Source organism: Pagrus pagrus (genome assembly GCF_965226575.1).
Source record: "Pagrus pagrus genome assembly, chromosome: 7".
In the NCBI taxonomy this organism is placed as follows: domain Eukaryota; kingdom Metazoa; phylum Chordata; class Actinopteri; order Spariformes; family Sparidae; genus Pagrus; species Pagrus pagrus.
The window spans coordinates 27,987,170-28,007,392 of NC_140191.1; the positions used below are offsets into that span (position 1 = coordinate 27,987,170).

The 20,223-nt window shown below is 41.6% G+C and overlaps 1 protein-coding gene across 3 annotated transcripts in view; it reads left to right on the plus strand.

The window, feature by feature from the left end:
* The window catches only part of vps13b (vacuolar protein sorting 13 homolog B), a 347,536-nt gene that overhangs the window by 276,051 nt on the left and 51,262 nt on the right, over positions 1–20,223 (plus strand). For all 3 annotated transcript variants that reach the window (XM_084357862.1, XM_084357860.1, XM_084357861.1), the window contains exons 41-45: positions 2,605–2,789; positions 12,648–12,844; positions 14,559–14,740; positions 15,111–15,331; positions 15,437–15,568. In XM_084357862.1, coding sequence (XP_084213988.1) covers positions 2,605–2,789; positions 12,648–12,844; positions 14,559–14,740; positions 15,111–15,331; positions 15,437–15,568 — 917 coding nt within the window. The remainder of the gene's footprint in view (positions 1–2,604; positions 2,790–12,647; positions 12,845–14,558; positions 14,741–15,110; positions 15,332–15,436; positions 15,569–20,223) is intronic.

Consider the following 20,223-nt stretch of genomic DNA (forward strand, 5'->3'; position numbering starts at 1 on the left):
AATCTCTTATAAATGAGTTTGTACGAACTAAAAACAAGAACCTTTGTGCCAAAGTGAGATGTCACTTAAGATACACATTGCCTTAAATCAAAGTCAGATCAAAGACCTCTGTGAAAAGAAGTTTCATCAGACATGTCTGCCTGGTTCCACTCTGAGTAACATGCTGTTTATTCCCCCTCTTTGTGCTTTGTGTGTGCTGTCCTCTACATGTGCACGCACACACAGACACACATAGGAACATTATACACAGAGGATCAAACTTCTCTCTGGCTGTAGACCAGCCGTCCACTCTGTCAGCTGTGGTTGAGTCTTTGTTTGTTGCACTGTTCCACTAGTCTTTGATGCATTTAATATGCTGGCTGAAGCAGCAGAACGTACAGTAGTGAACTAGAACAGAGAGCACAATCTGTCGGCAACATGTTGTCAACAGCCAGAGAAAACCGGGCCCCGGAGTACAGAGAACAGCGAGTGGCCCCCTGGGGCCTGACACAGGGAGGGATGGGATAGATGGACAGAGGAGGAGATGAAAGATGGATGTAGACGAGAGTAGAAGCAGTCCATGTCCCTGTCTCTCACTTTCTCTAAGTTCAAGCTAACTCAAATGAAAGCAAAACCTCATGAAAGTGTCTATTTTTTCTTTCATCCATACTTTTTCGCAAAAGAACAATACACTGTCCACCTTCGAGTGGGCAGCTCACCCCTTCACATAAAAGGGAAAATTGGCCACAGACAGATTTTGCAGCCCCTTGAAATGTGTTTCCTACAAGAGACTGTCAGTGTTTGTACCCCCAGGGGCCACACAAAGCAGCAGTTCTCTGCTTGACTATTCTTTTCAAATAAACATTTTTCCAAAGGACTTGAATCCCAAACAGCAGCCACGACTTTAGTCAAACACCACTCAGAAGTTTGAGATCCAGTGTTATCCAGCTTTTGCAGGTGCTTGGCATGGTTTAATCAATGATTGTTTACTCAAAAGCAAAAATGTTTTCTCAGCCGCTTTGTTTATATACGCCTTCTTACACATGTAAACATTGTGAAAGCGTGGAAACTTGGAGAACTAACTTGGAGATATTGTTTTGGAGAGTTCAGATTCCATAGTAGAAATAAATATAAAAACATCAAATCACCAAAGATGCAAGTCAAAGTTCATTTTCCTTTTTGCCACAAAGGTAAAGTTCATGATGTGAAAAGAAGGCATCACAACTCTGCAACCTCTATGTGTTTCTTTCTTCCACAGTTATCTAAAAATGTTCAAGGAAGCCAGTAAAGCCTTTAAATAGGCGTGTAGTGCAGTAAACTCGTAATCTACTTTATCTTTAAGGTCCCATATAATGCTAATTTTCAGACTGAAAAGAATGGTTCATGCCTTTTTGGTGTCTCTTAGGGTGCACTCACACTTGGCCCAGTTGCTCCATACCGTGCCAAAGCACAATTGTCCCTCCTCCCCTGTCCCCCGCTGGCCTGCACTCACATTGCTCCGGCCGCAACCAGGCCTGTGCACAGTTGCCTCTTGTACATACGCCATCACATCGTAGCACGGTCACAGCACAATGGAGAACAACACTGAAAACATGACTTCACTGGCTTTTTTGTGGCTTATTTTGTGTCGTTTTGGTTTATACAGTAGATGGTCCTCTCACATTCCTGGATTTCTTGATTTTGCAAGGCGGTTTAATAATGCACATGATAATACTTCATGACCACGTTGCGCACCTGTGCTTGTGCTCGTGCATGAACAACTGTACTGTGCCGAAGCACCCCTCTTCCAACCATGCCAGGGCCACGAAAGTGTACCACGGTACGAAGCTCTCACACTAGTCAAACAAACTGGACTTTGGGGGTCAAACGTGCTTGGCCACTGTATGGGTTGCCTAGTGTGAGTGCACCCTTAGAAAGTTCTAATGTTCAAAAACACAATTTTTCTCATACTGTCCATTGCTGCAGCAACTCTATTCTCCCTCTGGCTGAATGCTCCGTTTTAGTGCTTAATGTGCCTTATAAGGCCCACCTCCAGACAAATCCAGTCTGCTCTGATTGGTCAGTTCTTACAGGCCTAAGCAGACACCGCCCACTGTGTTTTGGCATCACTTCTGCCAGATCTTTTGCAACCACGGCTGCACTGGGGGCACATCACAACCTTGCAGAGGTCCTGACAGCTCATTTGGGGGCATAGTTGCTGAATACGTGTTCTATGCATTTCTCTGTCGATTGAGTGCTTTGCTACTTTTGCAGTATTTACATAGCACCTTAACCTGCTTTATGATTAAAAAAAACAAAAAAAACATGAGACTCTCACTTTCTACAATATGGGACCTTGAAAACATAAAATGCATAGGTTCCTTCCAGTTTATCCTCTGCTTTCCAGTTGCATCATCTTTTATCTGTTTCGGTCGAGTATCACGGTTTATCTTTTTCTCCTCTTCACTTTGTTTCTTCCAACTCTTCTCCTCGCTTCATTATCTTATACTCTTGGCCCCTCACTGTATGTTTTCCCTCTTTTTTTTTATGTTTTCCTGTACAGCACAGTATAAGCCTTGCCTTTAGATCACTGACAAATTCAAGTGAGGTTATTCTCACATTATCGTAATTCTTCTATTCCTGCAGCTTCCCAGAGACTGCCAGGACCCCATGAGGTGGTGTTCTACAGTGAGACAGAAGATAGTCCAGGGGTGATGCTGTGGAGGTATCCTGAACCCCGTGTCCTTACCTTCGTCAGAATAACTCCTGTCCCTTTCAACACCACGGAAGACCCTGAAATCAGCACTGCTGACCTGGGAGATGTCCTTCAGGTAGAGTCTGACACGCATACTGTATGTCATGATTTGAAAATAGATTTAAATGTTTTACAAGCACATACCACTGGAGCACTAGTGGTAAACTTCTCTTTATACTTCTCCGTCTCTGCCATGATTCTGATAAAAACCTTCCCCAACAGAAACACACAGCATATTGTGAATGAATATGGAAACTCCCGGGAAGCAAGGAGTGGTAATGTGTTAGGCAACCGACTGTTATATTCATCACTTGTATCTGGATATGTTGTTGTCTGCTAGAGTCCTGCTACTATAAAGAAAGAAAAGCAAACTTAGAGTAGAATCCACACATCTCTCACACTTCTCCCTGTTTAACATCACCTGCAATCAAAGAGAAATAAACTGTCTTAGAGTTGGAATGTATGCCATTATAATTCTCATGACATGAGTCATGAGAACTCCCATACCCTTTGTGTTATTGAATGACAAAGACCCCTGTTGCTCCTCCAAACATGTAATACATGGTCAGACAGCTGTGGAAGTCATCTGGTATGCTCTGGTGTGAATAGCCAGGTGTCTCCAACCCCAGATGAGGTTATAATTTGGCAGGCTGTAGCAGCTACTGAGTCTGCTGGGCCTCAGTGGGGGACAAGACATCCCACTTTTCCTCCTATCACTCATCCTCCGCTTTTCTATCCCCCTCCTCAATTTCCAGTTTAACATCCTCAAAGGAAAGCAGTCCAAAGTCACGTACTTTCACATCCTTCTCTGTACTTTTTCTGTTTTCCTGGACCAAAAGATGTATAATTTTTAAATCAAGACAGTTATAGTCACTCTCTCTTTGACTAATATACAAAACGTGTTTTTTCATCTAAGCTTAACCCAGTCATGTTCTTGAACAAATAAATTTCCCTTTTCTTTTCCTACTCATATAAAGTTTCACAGCTTGTTTTGGCGCTGTTTAGTCGGATTTTTTATTTTTTTTGTTTAGTTTAGTGGTTTTAATTCAGTTCGATGTAGCTAAAGGTCTTCAGAAGCCACAATGAGCAGAAGAAGCTGAAAAGCAGCCCTCTAGAGACTGGTAATGTAACAACTGGTGGATTATCAAAATGTAATGCACGGATGGTTAAAAGATATACTGAAATAAGATGATGTAATAAGTTCATGGATATTGCTCCAACATTACATTACTGCAATAACTGGTGAGAATTACTTCATAAATGCTATAATAATTTACACTATTCATTACCATGAAATAAATGAGGTTTCTTTAACCTATCACAAATAATTGTTATAATCTCATGTTTTTAATTTATCATGAAATTAAAAATTTTCAGCCCATTTATAAATACTTTTTAACTACATTGCTTCATTTTAACCCTAAGGGTTGGGTTACCTTCCCTCTTTCTTTTCTTTCTACTTCTTTCCTCCATCTGCAGCAGACGTTTCTCTTCTCCCCATATCCTCTCTTTATCTCTCAGATTCTTTCCTGGACTCTGACAATCATTTCACCTACAGTGCAGATGTTTTCTTGTGTCTGTATGTCAGCCAGAAAGAGACAAAGTATTTGAAGGTGCTGCAGATGTCTGGCTTCCCTGCAAGGCTCCACAGCTGTAAACCCTGTAATGAGCAAAACTCTAAAGCCTCTAGCTGATTGGCCGCATATCAAGTTACATTAGAGAACAGAGGGAGTGTAGAAGAAAAGGAAGAGATAGATAGTTTGAATAGGGAGAGGGTGGTTAATGGGAGTAGATTGACAGGAAGGAAGAATGGGAAGAGAGAGTGATGAACAAAGATGGAGTGAGAGGAGGGCCAAGAAGGATGGATAAAGATGGTCACAGAGGGAGGTAGTGTCTTCTGCTCTGTGTAAGGGGATCTGTGTGGTAATGCACTTTCTCTAGTCCGGGTGAGAGAGATGATTCTTCACCAGCTGATGGAAAAAGGGACCCATGAAGTTCTGTCAAGACACAGCAAGCTGGGTGGCATATTCCAGTGTGGCATGTTCATATGATTCCTCTTTATTCACAATCTGCCATACACTGCAACAGTGATGTATGAAATGTCAGCAAGGACAAAGTTTGTTGTGTGCATTTATTTCTGCATCTAGAGTGTCAAAGATTAGTTGCTTAACCAATAAGTCAATCGTAAGAATAGTAATCACTACTGTATATTGATTATCGGTTAATCATTTCAGTCATTTTTCAGTAATGTCAAACATTTATGGTTAAGAATCTTTGGGTTTTGGGCTGTTGATTGGACTAAAGAATTTGTCACTTTGGGCTCTTGGAAATTATAGTGAGCATTTTTCACAATTTCTTTACATTTTACGGACTAAATGTTTAATCAGTTAATCATGAAAATAATCTATAATGGAAACAATCTGCCTCACTGCATATGTAGATCTATTTCTATGCAGAAATATGGATGCCTGTGAGCACAAACATAGTTTTGTGTGTATGTGTGTATAAGCGTGTAATACACTGCATGAGATGTGGAACCAGCAGTTGATGAACATGTGGTTTCCACATCTTCTACTCCACTCATCTGGCATGCTCCTGTCTCCTCTGACAAGTCTGTTAAAAGGAATCAGGTGATGAGATTTATACAGGGGAAGTGGTGAAAAGAGGAGGCTCTGAGCACCCAACTATAACTGCAACCACTTCATGTGGAGATGAGATGCAGTGGGGTCACAAACTCTGCCTGTAGATAAAAGCAATAAATGCCACGTATTTAAATGTGAGCCACTGTTAATGACAGAAAATAAAATTGTTGAAACAATGCAGATTTAGGGTTAGGGTTCATCATCTATTTACCACTGTACCAGCCATGAGTAGCCATTTCATAGGTCAAGAGTGAGTCTCCTTATTCTGCTGCTTGTGTTTTTATGACCTCCGTGTAAATGGCCTGGATAGGCCTTGCAGCACATGTCTGTAATAGGACACTATAGGACTGGGCATATTAACAAAGGTATTGTTGATCAACATCACTTACAAAGTATGTTAAACTGGTTTAAAGCCATTGTTGAAAGCTAGTCTCATGCATTTTGTCACCACTACTAAAAACAGTATCATATATCATGGACCTTTTGGAAGGAATGATTTTTAAGTAATTATAAGTCATTGGATCAGTTTACTGGTATGTTACACAGTCGTTCTTACCTCATCTTTTTGTCCAAACGCCAATTGTGTGTGATGCGAGAGGATAGGTTTGTGGGTTATTTTAAGAGGACCTCTTGGTCATCACTTAAGTCATTGTGATCCCACATATAATTGATTTCAGCCTCTGGCAGACAATGCTTTCCTTTCTACAGAACTTCAAAAGTCTCAATTAATTCATCTTTCATTTATTCAAATGCCAGAAAGAAAGTCCAGCTACAGAGAACGGAAATGCAGCCATGAAAATGGCTCAGTTTTATGTTCCAAAGGAATTTAATTTACTTTACATTCAGAGAGAGAGAGAGAGGAAGAGACAGAGAGAGAGAGAGAGAGAGAGAGAGAGCATGCAGGAAAGAGAAAGAAGGCAGTCATAATTTCTCAGGCCTCTAAAATTACCATGTGGCCACATGGAGATGGGGGGTGATAGATTTTGAGAAATGGAAAGTGAGAGGCATAGAGAAAGAAAAGAAATAAGAGAAATGAGAGAGTGATATTTAGCATTGAGATGTCTTGTCATCCCTCTCCATCAATTAGGCAGTGATGTTTTTTTTCCAATCTATGGCTGTTGACCAGCAGGTTGAGGGTGAAAAGGATTCCATGAGGTGAACAAAATATGTAATAAAACATTTCTCCATCTCCTCATTCTACTTCTCTTTCTTCTCCCACCTTTTGTCACAGTCCCCTCCTTCTTTCCTTTACTTCCTTTCTCCACTCCGCTGAATAGATGAAGGTGGGCTTGGAGGGGGCTTGCTTCTCTGAGCCATTCTGCTTGCTTGTCCCCAGAACAGATCATATTAACATTTTATAAAATCAAGATTTCCTGCATTTAAATAGTTGTGGTTTCCCAACTGGTTCCAGTATCTCCGAGGGGGAATTCAAACCTCCTTCCATTACTCAAAGTCAAATTGCTTTCTGCACTGTTTTTACATACAGCAGAAGGCGAGCAATGTCGTAGTGATGAGGGGGGCAGATCCCAAATGGAGTATCCACAGGTTCCCACCTGTAGAGAGCCCAAGTGGTGACGGAATAGAAGGATAGAGGGAGGTGACTCATTCTCACCTTTTCACCACCGTGTAGTCCAGTTCTCTGAATCATAAGCAGGTGTCCTTACTGCTCTTTTTCCATCCCTCGCGTTTGTCTTCCCCTCCTTCTGCCTCTCTGTGGGGTTCTGAAGCCTGAGAAACAGGGAGTAAACACAGGAGCTATGATTCAGCCTGACCCCAAATCAGGGGAGCAGGAGGAGGAGATACAGTAGAGAGTGGGAGAGTAGAACAGCCTGAGCATATAGTCTGGCAAATGTAACACATTCTGTTCTCATACACATTCACTTTTGCCTTTTATCAAGGCAAACTTTTCCTAATATGCCAAATGTATAAAATGATAACATCTACTCGCTGTTCGGGCAGTTGACCAAATCGTTACGCCTTTTTCAGACAAACATCACTCCATCTGCTCCCCTGCTGTTGCTTTCGTGCATGGCACTGTGGGATTGCCTTTCATGTACCAGCAGGGCTCTGTACTGCCATCGTGGCCCTGCTGGCCTGCGACCGATATCATAAAGCCACTGTGGCCTGACATGAACTGGCAACCTTCAGCCATAATAACCACTGCTGCAGCTGTTGTTTCTGTCATTGTTTTTATTATGAGAAACACAGGTCCACCATCAGCTTCACATCCATGTCGCGCCCATTTTTATTGACGCACACTTTTCTCTCCAACCAGTAAAAGAATGCAAACTTTTGTTACAATTTTAGGGGAGTCTGTGAGGTATTTCACTTCAGAGCAACACACCGAACCAGAAAGAGCGAGAGTGTGTTTTAGCCAAGATAACTATTATTTTAGTGGGACAGCGCTCAAGCAGACCTGCATTAGTCACAGCTAATGCACTATAAAAATAAGACTGTCCATGTGGTTAATTTGATCCGGAGCTTTTACACCTCATCCACCAAAACTCCAGTCCCCCTTTTTAAAAGTTTGGCATTACAGAGGAAAAACAAAAAAAAGTTAAGCATGAAGATCTCAACATGGGCTTTTTCCTGATTTTCCACGCTGATTAATGTTAACGTATATTAGCCCACCTGAGACAGCATAGCAGGAGTCATTTTCAGAACAATTTTCATTACATCTCCTGAGTAAACATTTGCTCAAGCCGATGTCAATTCAATTTGTCTGCTGGCTGATAAGAGGTAGCAAGCAGTGGAATTGTTAGACACATAGGCATCAGTGAAATAACAGAAGACCTAATAGCAGTGTTGATATTGTTAATAAAAGTAATGGCAGACAAGGCTGTGGATGTCAGCAGCCACAGCCTCAGAGAGAGCTAGGGGAGTCTTCAGTTGCAAAGACATATTTATACTTTAGCAGTGATCACACCTGGGTTGATCATGGAAATCTAAATTACTGCTTTATTTTTTTTGTTAAAGGGGAATATGGGTATTTTTAAACCTGGGCCCTATCTTTACATATTTTGGTGTGTGAATGATTCATACTAACCAAACGTTTTGGAATTGGTTGATTGTTGTCGTCTTAATATTCTAAGGATGCGAAATAATCTGATTCTCCTGGCTAATACTGATTAACTGAAGTAACCCAATAAGTTTGTACTAATGTATTTTAAAAAAGATGTTCATAACCTGTAGTTTATGCATATCTGAGGGTAAAAAAGGCTACAATGTAGTGAGCAAAGATGGATGATTTAGTAGTCCATTGCTCTAATAAGATTTGTTGTATTATAACTTGTATACTTTTTCCCTCCTCTCTGAACCCTTACAGAGCATGTACTGCAAAATGCCATTGTCTTGTCTTCCTCTGAAAACTGTTTAAAAAAAAAAACGTCCACACCAGTGATATGTTTCGTTCTCTAGTCATAAGTGTGACAACAGTGTGCTGCTGTGTTCTTCCTCCTCTCTTTATTCTTCTTCTCTGTATTTATTGGCAGATTGCGAACCAACTTTAAAGGTGCATACCCACATCTACTGTATTGAAATGTGTACATACTGTTCTTGTTAAGTAATGAAAGCAATTTGGCTTCATGTTATCCATCCCTAAAATATTAAGCCATGATTTTGGAAATATATTCTTATTAGCAGTTTCTCTAGGTAAACTCCAAACTCCTCTCTCCGACTCTGACTCACATTTCCATCTTCGTCTTTCCTGCAACACCTCACCCCCACAAGATTTCAGAGCGAGACTTCACCTTGAGCAAGACTTGTGTTTCTGATTACAAATCTTGCTCTTTAACTAAAAGGTCTCCCTTTGAAGGAATTGTTTCCATAATGTTGTCAGACATTTGGAATGACAAACTTAGCCTGTTAGTGCAAAAACAAGCACTTTTAGGGGTGACAATGATGGAAATCCATATACACAATGCTGCCTAAAGTCCTGGATTTAAATGTGTTTGTAACTAGTGTTGAATATTTAAACAACTTGAAAAGTCCTCAGCCTAGCTTTCCGGACATTTGAACAGCCTCTAAAGTGGAACCTCGACTCAAAAATTAAGATAACATTTAGGATAACCTTTCAGCTAATATTTTGCCCTGAGCTTTAGCTGCCAGGCCTACTTTGTGTAGCCCCTGAATACAATTTGGAGCCATCCAGCCAAGAGAATGTCAGTTATTCAGGGTTAAATGTTGTTTATCAGATAAGGTACACACACAATCAGGCAGCGGAAACTGACACTGCCCAGACTATATCATGTACTCACATACATACGCACACCTGTGTATACACATATGTATACATGCATATTGTCTTTCATACGTACAATTATACATAGCTGTTTTCTTGGACACATATACACAATTCATCTGACATATACACAGGTGCCTCCTCCTCTCAAAAGCCAGTGCCAGACGTCCAACTCAACATAGCTAAAAAAAATGTTTTTCACTTTTTCTTTTTTTTTTTCCATCATCTCTGCAATTTTTTTGACTGGTTATAGATTTAATCTCCACTCTGTTCCAAGGCCGGGGCTGCAAGTCGAAGGAACCATGACGCAAATTCAACCATGCAAATGTATTCCACTGTACCATATATGTACCTCACATATTCATTTCTGTATGCCGTCATATGTATTGAATATCACAGGCGAAAAAAAAAAAACACCTTCGATGTTTTAGCAACACAGTTCTGGGAATTCTCTTTGGAGATTCAGTGAGTTTCCGCTCCGGCAGCTCAGTGTTGGGGTTGCGGGTGCACCACTCTGTCAGGTACAATTATGAGAAGTCGATTCCAGGAAGACCTGTGTGGCATTTCATACATGATGTCAGCTATGGTTACCTCACGCATTCCTCTCTAACAGTACACCCCCACACATTTAAAAGCAACACATATTTTGCAAACACAAAACTTTTTACATACACTCATACCGACTTGCTGACAGCTCCATGAGTTTGGTAACCAGGGAGCTTTGTACCTCTGGTAAATAATTGGGTTGGATTGTCATGGACACATGTGCACTGGCAAATATACTCACCCACCCATAAACACCACACACACACACACACACACACACACACACACACACACACACACGCTCACACACTCATCTCTTCCAGCCTGGCATCCTTCAGGTGTGCTGCTAAGAACTCCCTGCCACCACTGATCCATCAGTAGCTGAGTTGTGCAGGTGGTCGAGGGAACATGAGAACCTGGTTTAGTTCACACAGGAGCACCAGATACATTTATGCTAATTTTGGCACAGTGTGAGAGGAACAAATGGAGGCCTCCAAGTCATCACATCATGTGAGAACGCTCACACAACCTGATTGCTATTCAGTCTGAGAAACAGCTCCAGGACTTCAACGCTAATGGCTGTCATGTAGCGCATAGATGCCTGGTGTTTAGTTATGCTGTGGTCATGCAGTGTTGTTTTGAGTTGTCGTCTTGCTGCTTTGGTGGTCTGCGGTCAAAGTGTTGTCGTTTTTTCCGACTAGGCAAGAAATTAAAGAACAGTTTGTCTGAAGTTAGTAAAAGTCAAGGTTGCAATACAGATGCCATAAAACCTTACTTGTTCATTCCTTCTCCCAGGCGGGGATTCCCCTTGACTTGAAATGGTCAGAAATATCAATGCTTGATGATTAGCAGACCGCTACGGTTGCTTAACACTTTATGTGTAACTAGGGGATCCACACGGCTCGAGTAGTACCTGTTGTGCAATAACAAAGCCTTGCAGTAATCGTACTGTTGGTGAGTAATCAGGGTTACACTGAGGGGGTTACAATAGTCTACAATAGTTTGTTTGGACTGGAACCTCAAGTTAAAGTGATGAACAACTCAGGGAGACACCACTGGCGTCTGTCTGTGGAGGGGACTATAAAAACACTGCCGTCATCTGATGGAGCAAAGCCACCACCTAACCCCCAGATTCCACCGGGCCAGTCTCAACCATTATGGCCTAGACAATGTTCTAGACGATGTTCTAGACAATGTTCGTGTTTTCACTGGCTGTGCCACCGCACATTTCAGCAGCATCCCTGAAGTGACTCTCCGCTCTGCTCGGCAGAGAATACGTCCAGAGTTTATTTTTGACAGAAGCGGGCCGCAGCCGCATCAACATGCACAGAGCAGATCAAGCCAGACAGGAAGTCAGACAGTGGAACAGCATCATGCTGCCAATTGTCAAAAGGTCAGGGAAGGTCAATTTTCAAAAACAAAACACACTGTACCAATTTGGGTTCTACAGCATAACAAAGTCGGAAATATTGCCAATGAACAATCTTAAAACCGACTAATAACTAAACAATTTAACTACGAACCCTTCTCAACTACAGTAGAGACACGAAAGATCAAGGAGAAATAAAAACCTGACCCGTTGGTAGAAAACAGTATCATTTCTACAGCAAAACCATACTGAAGACCTCCTCTGGCATGTTGCTCATGAGTACGAACACCAACAGTAACTATTTGAGTCAGTGTGTCAGTAGAAAGTGCTCAGTGTAACACTGTAAGGCAACTCAAAGGCATGCAAAGGGAACCCCATTAGTTATCTACTGTCTTGAGACCCAAGAGGGCCATTCCTTCTCATTTCCTCCAAGCTCTTTAGGGGAGAAAACAAATATCTTTAATCATTTTTAGTCTGTGTTTAGTGTTTGTCAGCAACTGGCTGTATGTAAAAACAGGAAGGAAGAAATAATAGTGCTAGACCTTGGTGCTCATGTGACTTCATCCAATTAAATATGGTCATTTAGCCATTATTGACTGGTTTGCCCCTTTATACGAAGCACTCCAACTCTGTATTAGGGAGCAGAGGGTTTGTTGGACCCAGAGGATTTTTATCAACAGGAGTACAGAGATGAGGTGTTAATATCTTTGACATCGCCTATATTTCCTACTGTTTTTACCGTGTTGCATTTCAATAAACTGCAATCAACCTGTTTAGTTTTGTATTTTACTTCTGTGTAGCCCTAGAGCTTACAAGTACTATTCATTTTTGTATAAGTATATGGTGAGAGTACCACAGGTCTTTGTCATTTTAGCTTTATACTTTTCATAACGATTGTATTAGGTATTAGGTATTTTTTGTGATTTGTGATGTTGTGTCTCATAACGTTCAAATAAGTTATCAGTGTCCAGGCAGGCCAGTTGCTTGCCATTAACGGAGCTTGAATCTTGAGTTGAAGGGCACTTATTACAGTGCTGCTGCAACTAAGACAAAAAGAAGAAAGAAAAAAAATAAATAACTCAAACAAAATACATATTTTGGAGTTACGTTTTTAAGCTGTTGTGTCTTTCTTCCCAGGTACCATGCAGTCTAGAGTACTGGGATGAGCTCCAGCAGGCCTTTGTTCCATACAGGGAGTTCAGCCTTTCAGAGAGCACTGCCTGCCAGCTGCAGCTGCCCAGCCTCAGCCTCACCGACCAGCAGAAGGAACTGGTGGCCTCAGACCTGTGGAGGATAGTACTCAATAATAACGGAGAGGGAGGAGATGAACAGAGGTAAAGGAAAATTCTGTATTTTACACACCATGTTCAGTATTTTGTAAAAGTAATACATAATGACAATAATATTTTGTTCCTTTGTGCTTGTAGGTATCTGCGTGTGTTGTATGTTTGTTTGTACACAGAGTTTTTGTATAATTCCGCACAAAAATGTGTGTGGGTCTACGTGTACCGTCCAGTGTGAGGGAAAGCAGAGGGAGAGCGCACCCAGGCCGCCGAGCACAAAGAGCTAGCAATGTGTCCCTCGCCCCACATCTGGTGTGCAGGAGCAGGGAGCGGGCTTGGAAGGCGTTCAGATCGGCCTAATGAGATTTCCCAGCACACCAAGTGCCTGTCAGGGCCCATCCGGATTCCTTCCTGCTTACCTTGAGTGTATCTAATCGAGGGGAAGCTCACGGGAAGCAAGAGGAGTAAAGCCCCCTTTGGGCTGGCTCATAAGTTCTTAGGCCTGGCCTGGCCTGGGTTGGGCTGGGCTGGGTTTAGTTGGGATGGGATGGACTGGGCCTGCCAAGCACTGTCAAACGTCAAAGAGCATGCCTCCACTCCCCTCTTCTTGCTGCCACTGCTTCCTCTCTTCATCGCTCTCATATCTTCCCCAGCATCCTGTTACATATTCTGTGCTTCACCCAGTTTTAATTTCTTTCTCTTTTTCTCATCCCTTCCTCATCTTAATTTACTCTCTCCTTTTTGCTCTCTCCCCCTTTTTACTTCCTCTCGGGATTTAGGGAACTTTTAGTGGAAGAGAATTGCCAAGCCCACATTCTGTGTGGCTTAGAGAGCTCCAGAGGAGCCGAAAGGGAGGAATAATAAAACATGTACGAGAAGAAACAGAGAAAACTCTACAGTACCAGATACAGTGTAAAGCAAAATATACATCTGTGTTTCATTACAATCATACTCCAAACACTACATTTCCTTTATGTTTAAATTATTTGTCTTTTTTGATCAAAATTGATTCCCCATTCCTTACTCGCTCGTTTCATCTGCCTTACTTTAGTTTCCAGCAGAAAAATAACTTGGCTGCCCTGCCAACTGGAAGTAATGAAAATTGTCAACATATGATGCTTATCTTTTTAAGGAGCACTCTGCTGCACCAGCGTTTTTCAGGTCTTGAGCGTTTCCTGCTGGAGTTTTTATGGTGGATCATGGTAGCAGCAAATTACAGAGCAAATGGTCATTCACTTCAATTACCTTCCATCCAACATCATCAACCATGACATGCAATTAATGTCCATGGAGAGGTTCCTCCGGGAAACTGCGGCAGTAATAATGTACCTAAACTCACAGCCTCGGACAGCGAGGAGGCCCTCGCCTCAACACATTGTTGTCTCTTTTCATTCCTTGTCTGGATAATTGAAGCCTTTGTCTCTCTATCGATTTCTTACAAGGATGTCACACAATTTGTAACTCGCTGGGCAAGAGACAAAGCTTTCAGCAATAAATAAGAATCAGACTATTTTAATTAGTGAGTAGAATTTGTATGGTTTTATTCCACAGCTGTGCCAACGCTTTTGATACTACAAAACAAAGTTTGATGGAAAATCAATAACTGTTTGTAAGTTTTTCCCTTAAAGCTGTCAAATGCTGAATGACGGTCATATATTACTCATTTTCTTTTTTTCTTTTATTTCTTTGCTTTTTTACTGTTTTTAGTGTTCAGAAATAACACTAAATCTGTACGTATTTGGCTGTATCTCCTCTTCCCCTGCAGTTCGGACAGTGACTGTGGGTCCCAGCTTCCCTGTGATCAGCTGGTATCTCCGATGGCGCTGGCAGCCTGCACCCGTGTGGACTCCTGCTTTGCACCCTGGTTTGTCCCCTCCCTGGGAGTTTCCCTACAACTAGCACAGCTGGACATTCACCTCTGCCACCACCTAGAAGAGCTGGGCACAGGTAGGGTACTGAATACACCATCAAAGTATTGGGTTTGAGTATTAGGTTTATCAGTTTACTTTGAATCTTTTCTTCTTTATTCTATTGGTGGAGCAAAAGGTTCAGCCATCTTTTCATGTTCTTTGATGGCTCATGGTACCAGCAAACACAGAATTACCTTTACATTCAACATCATCAACAGCAGTTAATGTTTATTGGGTGGTTAATCTTGAAACTGTGGTTTTAATCTAAATAGATCTCTTATAGTCATCTATTTGATTTCCTCAGTCCAGTGCCAACTTAAGTCAGTTTTGACAGTAATGTCTTGTGTTGATTAAATATGCCTTGCAGTCCATTCTCTTAATACAGATGCTTTGTTTTTCTCCTCCAGTTCCATCTGAACAACTTCGTCCCTTCCTGCCAGACAGGAAGTTACCTCAGGAGCAGGAGTTCATGGTTATTGGTGCTAGGGAGCCGCGGGTCTTCCTACGCCAGTGGAACAATGGACCACGTCACTGTCAGGAGTTCAGCTTTTCTACCCAGCTAGACTGCAAACTGCTGGAGTACCGAAACCTAACACACCTTCAGCTCCTCCAGCCTTGTGTACTACAGGTAAAGCTCAGCTATTTATGATGGTTTAATGACTGTCTAGATATTTTGATTCAAAGCACTGATCAGAAAATGTTAAAGTAATTTAAAATTAACTGTCTGTTTCAGGGCCAGGCTGCAGCTACCTGCTGCCCCCAGAACACCACATTGGATGTGAATGTGTTTGTGGACCCAGTATTCCTCAATATCAGCCAGTATGCCATCCACACTGTGGACACGGCCCTGCACAGCTGGCAACAGGTAACAGAAAGTTTAGGCTGTTGGAAATACAACAATTGACAGTATATGTACAGATGATTGACATGCCAACAAAAATTAAGCCAAAAAATCCAGTATATGGGCACTACCTTCTAGCGACTAGCAGTAGTGATCAAGGGGTGGAGCCCGACTCAATCATGCGCAGGGCTCAGCTGTCAACCATAACGTGACACTTCCTTGTTATGGCATCAAATAACTGATTAAAACCAAAAAATGAGCACTTGAACATACATCAGTGTGTTTTTAGTTTGGCAGATGTTCCATCTGCTAACATTGATGGAGTAGGATTTATAACCTTTACTGTAGCCAACCACCAGGAGGTGTTCAAGATGTTTTGGCTTCACTTTTGGGGAGCTGTCATGCTGTCCATCTTTATATGTTGTCAATGACTGCAACAAACTTTATATTTGACCACACTCCAAAGAATGCAATAAAGTGCAAGCTCTATGAAATGACACTCAAATCTCAGGGACATTGTTAATGATGCATTATTGATATTACTTTCAGAACTTTGAAATAATGTAGTATATAAGGAGTCCTGAAGCCTGTAATTGTCCTTCGTTTATAGTTGTTAATTAAAATGTGCAAACGCAATCTCGAGGCAACTTTTCGGTGCTGTGTGAGGAAGCACACTTGAAATGTAGTAGTGGAATGCAGTAAGACATTTAAGGTAACAAGGGATTTCCCCTGTTGTTTGATCGCTAGCACTTGTAAATAGCTATTACAGTATATTAGGAGCCAGGGGCTGGTAAATCCATAGAGGAAATCCATAGAAATGTATCTACATTCAGAGAATACGCTGTAAGACGACCTTTTCTCCCAGATGGAGTATCAACTAAACAAACTCACAACAAAGTGGATTTCATGAGAATGGTTTGGGTTGTATGCCAGTGGTAATAAAATTTGCAGGATGGAGCTGCCTTTCAGTTTGCTGTAAACTCTGACTAAGAGGTAGTGTGTCTGATCTTGGGCTTCTACTCCTATGGTCCTCGTCATCTCCCAGTTCTCAGCTCTCAGCATTGCCTCTAGTAGCCAGGATCTTTGTGTGTGAAGTGATGCCCATGAAAACACGGTAAAACTTGAGTGGTGACACCTGCCAAGACTTCATCTGGCCTGAGTCCTCCACCCACTTGTCTACTGCACGCACAGACACACACATACGCGCGCGCGCGCACACACACACTCACACACACACACACACACACACACACACACACACACACACTCTGGCCTCTCTGGCCTCTCTGGCTTTGGATGCCCTATCATGGCTCTGCTTGGCTCAGCTGTGGTGCTGCTGACTCATATACTGGCCTCTGGAGACATGAGGTACTCTCATGGTTTTACATGCATACTGACTCCCACTGCCAGGTGAGAGAAATAATAGCTTGTGATTTTCTAGGAACAGCTGTGGCCTTTTACCTGTGGAAAATAAAATTAAACAAGCTGTATAGAAAATCTACTAGAAAATGATTGTCCTGGCTAGCGCTTTAATACCTTTGTTTTCACCCAGTGGCATCACTGACTCATCTAAAGCTCTTAACGAACCGTGTTGGATGATGGATCATAATTGACCCTTGGCTTCATCATTGCATCATGTTGTGCATGCTAGTGAATGTTCCCTATTTCTGCTGGTTAATTTAGCCATAAATAAGACCTGAGAGCGTTGGTGTTGTTGTCATGAATGGTCGTATTGCAGCTTTACTGGAGTGTTTTGGACATGTTGGTATCCATGGTGGGCTTTACCCAACATGCCAAGCATGATTAGTTAGGTTATTAGTTGTTCATACACTCTTGGCCAAGGCTTTTCTGATACTGATTGGGTGATATATTTGGCTTTTTGAATGGTATCTTTGCCCAGAATCTCGAGACCCAAAATAGAAGCAATGCTTACACATACACATGCACACAGAATACCCTTCTTCATTTGAGCACAAGTCAACAGTGATTAACCAATTTTACTAATAACTGGTGTTGTTCAATATGATGAATATTCAGTCTGCAAAACTTGCAAGAAAAAAAAAGTTGCTGCTAAAGTAAACACCTTAACTTTACTGCAGCATCTTGAGTAGCTTTCAGTGAAATGTACCGTAAGCCAATGGCAACAGGAACATTGCACTGTTTATAAATCAGCAGTCACAACAACAGTAAGGACATAACACCTTCATAAGAGATGTTTTCTTTCTTTCATTTTCTTCTAAAAATGCACTTTGACGTGACTTTACTAAACATTATTTTGTGCTGTGTTATTTGGTTTCTGTATTACAGTATAATATGTCTGAAAACATGGCAACTGTTAAAAACAAAAGCCAACAAAGACAAAATACAATAAAACCTGTAATATAAAATGCTCATGTTATTTTATACATCTGTAGTATTGTGAAATACATTATAATCAAGAAACTGTGAATCTAGGATTTTTCCTCAGACTATAATCGTGCCAAATCTGTAATCATTGCATCCCTATTGTACACTACACAGTCTTTAAGACAGACATACTCACACTGTAGACAAACCCTGATGGCTGCATTCACATGTCCTCTGGAAGGGGATTGATTCATAAAATGATTAAGCCTGCTGTATTTACTTGATTGGTCTAAACAGCAGCAGCCTTGCAACTTGTACAAAACCTTTTAACTACCTCCAGCCTTCACCACTTTGCTGAACTCAAGGGAAAAACCCACCATAATTATAAGGCAAATGTGCTGCATGTGGGTATGGTAGTTCTGGAGTGAGGGGCAGAGAGAGGTCAAGTACAAAAGGCAGATTTTTTCTTAAATATTTGGTCCATTTCAGAGAACGTTGTGAACACTTGCACAATATATTTTCCTTTTTTGGGGTTTTCACTGAAACAAAATGTTGTACGTGGTGAGAGAACCTTAAGCATGAGCTGCCTGGTGGTGTAGTGTACTATAGGGATGGATGTAAAGGACCGCCCAGTTAAGCTAAATTTTTTCTGTGATCTGATAGAGGCTTACATTCCAGACACACTCATGCACACATTGCACATGCATAGAAAAACATAATCGCAAGCAGTTGGAAATGCTAACAGGCTCTGTCCTTCCGCAACAGAAGGATGTATCCTAACGTGTGTAATTGTTCCAGTGATTTTCATGTTTCCTGGTGTCAAGGCTGGCAGGCAGGCCTGTTGTGATGTGGCCTGTAGGGTCGGTATTGAACCGTGGAGAAGATTCCCCAACTACCACACAATTCAAACCTCACAACCCAGGCATGGTCATACCAGACCACCACAACCAGAACAGCTGGAGCACTTCCAGATGCATAGCAATAAATAGAAATAAAAGACACTTCTTGGTATATGGTAGTAATTTTATTCTCATAATTTGTGACACTATTCAGTGGTAGTCATGGTAACGTGAACTGCTCTTGTATCCTTGATAACATCACCAGGAACTTTCTGGCAGTCCCCAGTATACATGATGTACAGTATTCTTGTTAATTTTGACATGAATGTATATTCCAACCAAAATAATCCTCTGCATGTCCCCAAGCCAGCATGGTCACCTCCTGTTCCCCACTGCAGTGCTTTCCTTAAATTCAAATCTTAAATCAAGTCCTTGCTAACAGGCCTGACTCCAGGTAGAAAGTTCAAAATTGAGGTCAGATTAAGCTTCAGTTATGCGGTTATATGTAAAAGTGTAAGAAGATTAAGTTAAAACTACAGTGTTATACATTTTAAGAGGGTTTTTTAATTCTAAAAATTAAGAAAAAAATCAAAACCATTTTTTGTATTTCATCTTCTTTTCCCACTACTCCTTGCTCAATAGCCCCATATGGCCCCAACCTCAGCCCCCCTCCAGTCTAACCTCAGGCCCCATGCCTTCATTCTCAATCCTCGGTCCCCAGCCCCACTTTCAGTCTTTGCTCCCCCCAGTTCCTAACCCCAGGGAAGTGGCTTTGGTGGAAAGCCACACAAAAGCCCAGTAGTATTTACACACTGCTTTCTCACAGAACGTTCACAGGCTGTTACATTTGCAATTGAGACAACAGGAATTTTCCTCCTGTTATTTTTTTTTTTTTTCTCCTGTTCCTCCCATGTTTGAATCATTCTCTGCCTTCTTTTGCAACCGGAAAGAAAGTCACAGAGAGATCAGGTTCCTGATTGTAGCAAATGTGTGGGCAAGGGTGATCTGTAGAGGAATATATAGGTGATTTTAGATCTGATTATTGTTTCATTATGTCCCTTTTACAGGTTTCACTATCGGTGTCACTATCTCCTGCACCGTGTTGTGTTTCATGAGCATTTCTCTTGAGTGGGTGTCATTATTTACAATCTATTTTCCAGACATTTTACTGTACCTTGTCATTTATATGTGTGCCACTCTGCCATGCAGATCAGGGCTAGACTCTGTGAAAACTGAAGAAATAGTATCTGGGTGGATTAGTGAAATGGATACTTTGATTCCTGGTAGGACTGCGTCTGAAGAAGAAGCTGTCATCTTGTGCTCTTTAACAAGGAAGATGTGTTGACTGTTTAAATATCTTTGTCTTAATATTTGTCCACTTAAAGTCCCTGGATAGACAGCAAGTGATTATGATTACTGCAGGAAGCTTTTCTGATGTGTGTATCGTGTTGCCTCATGAATCGGAGCAGAAAGACGATACCATCAAAGAGCTGG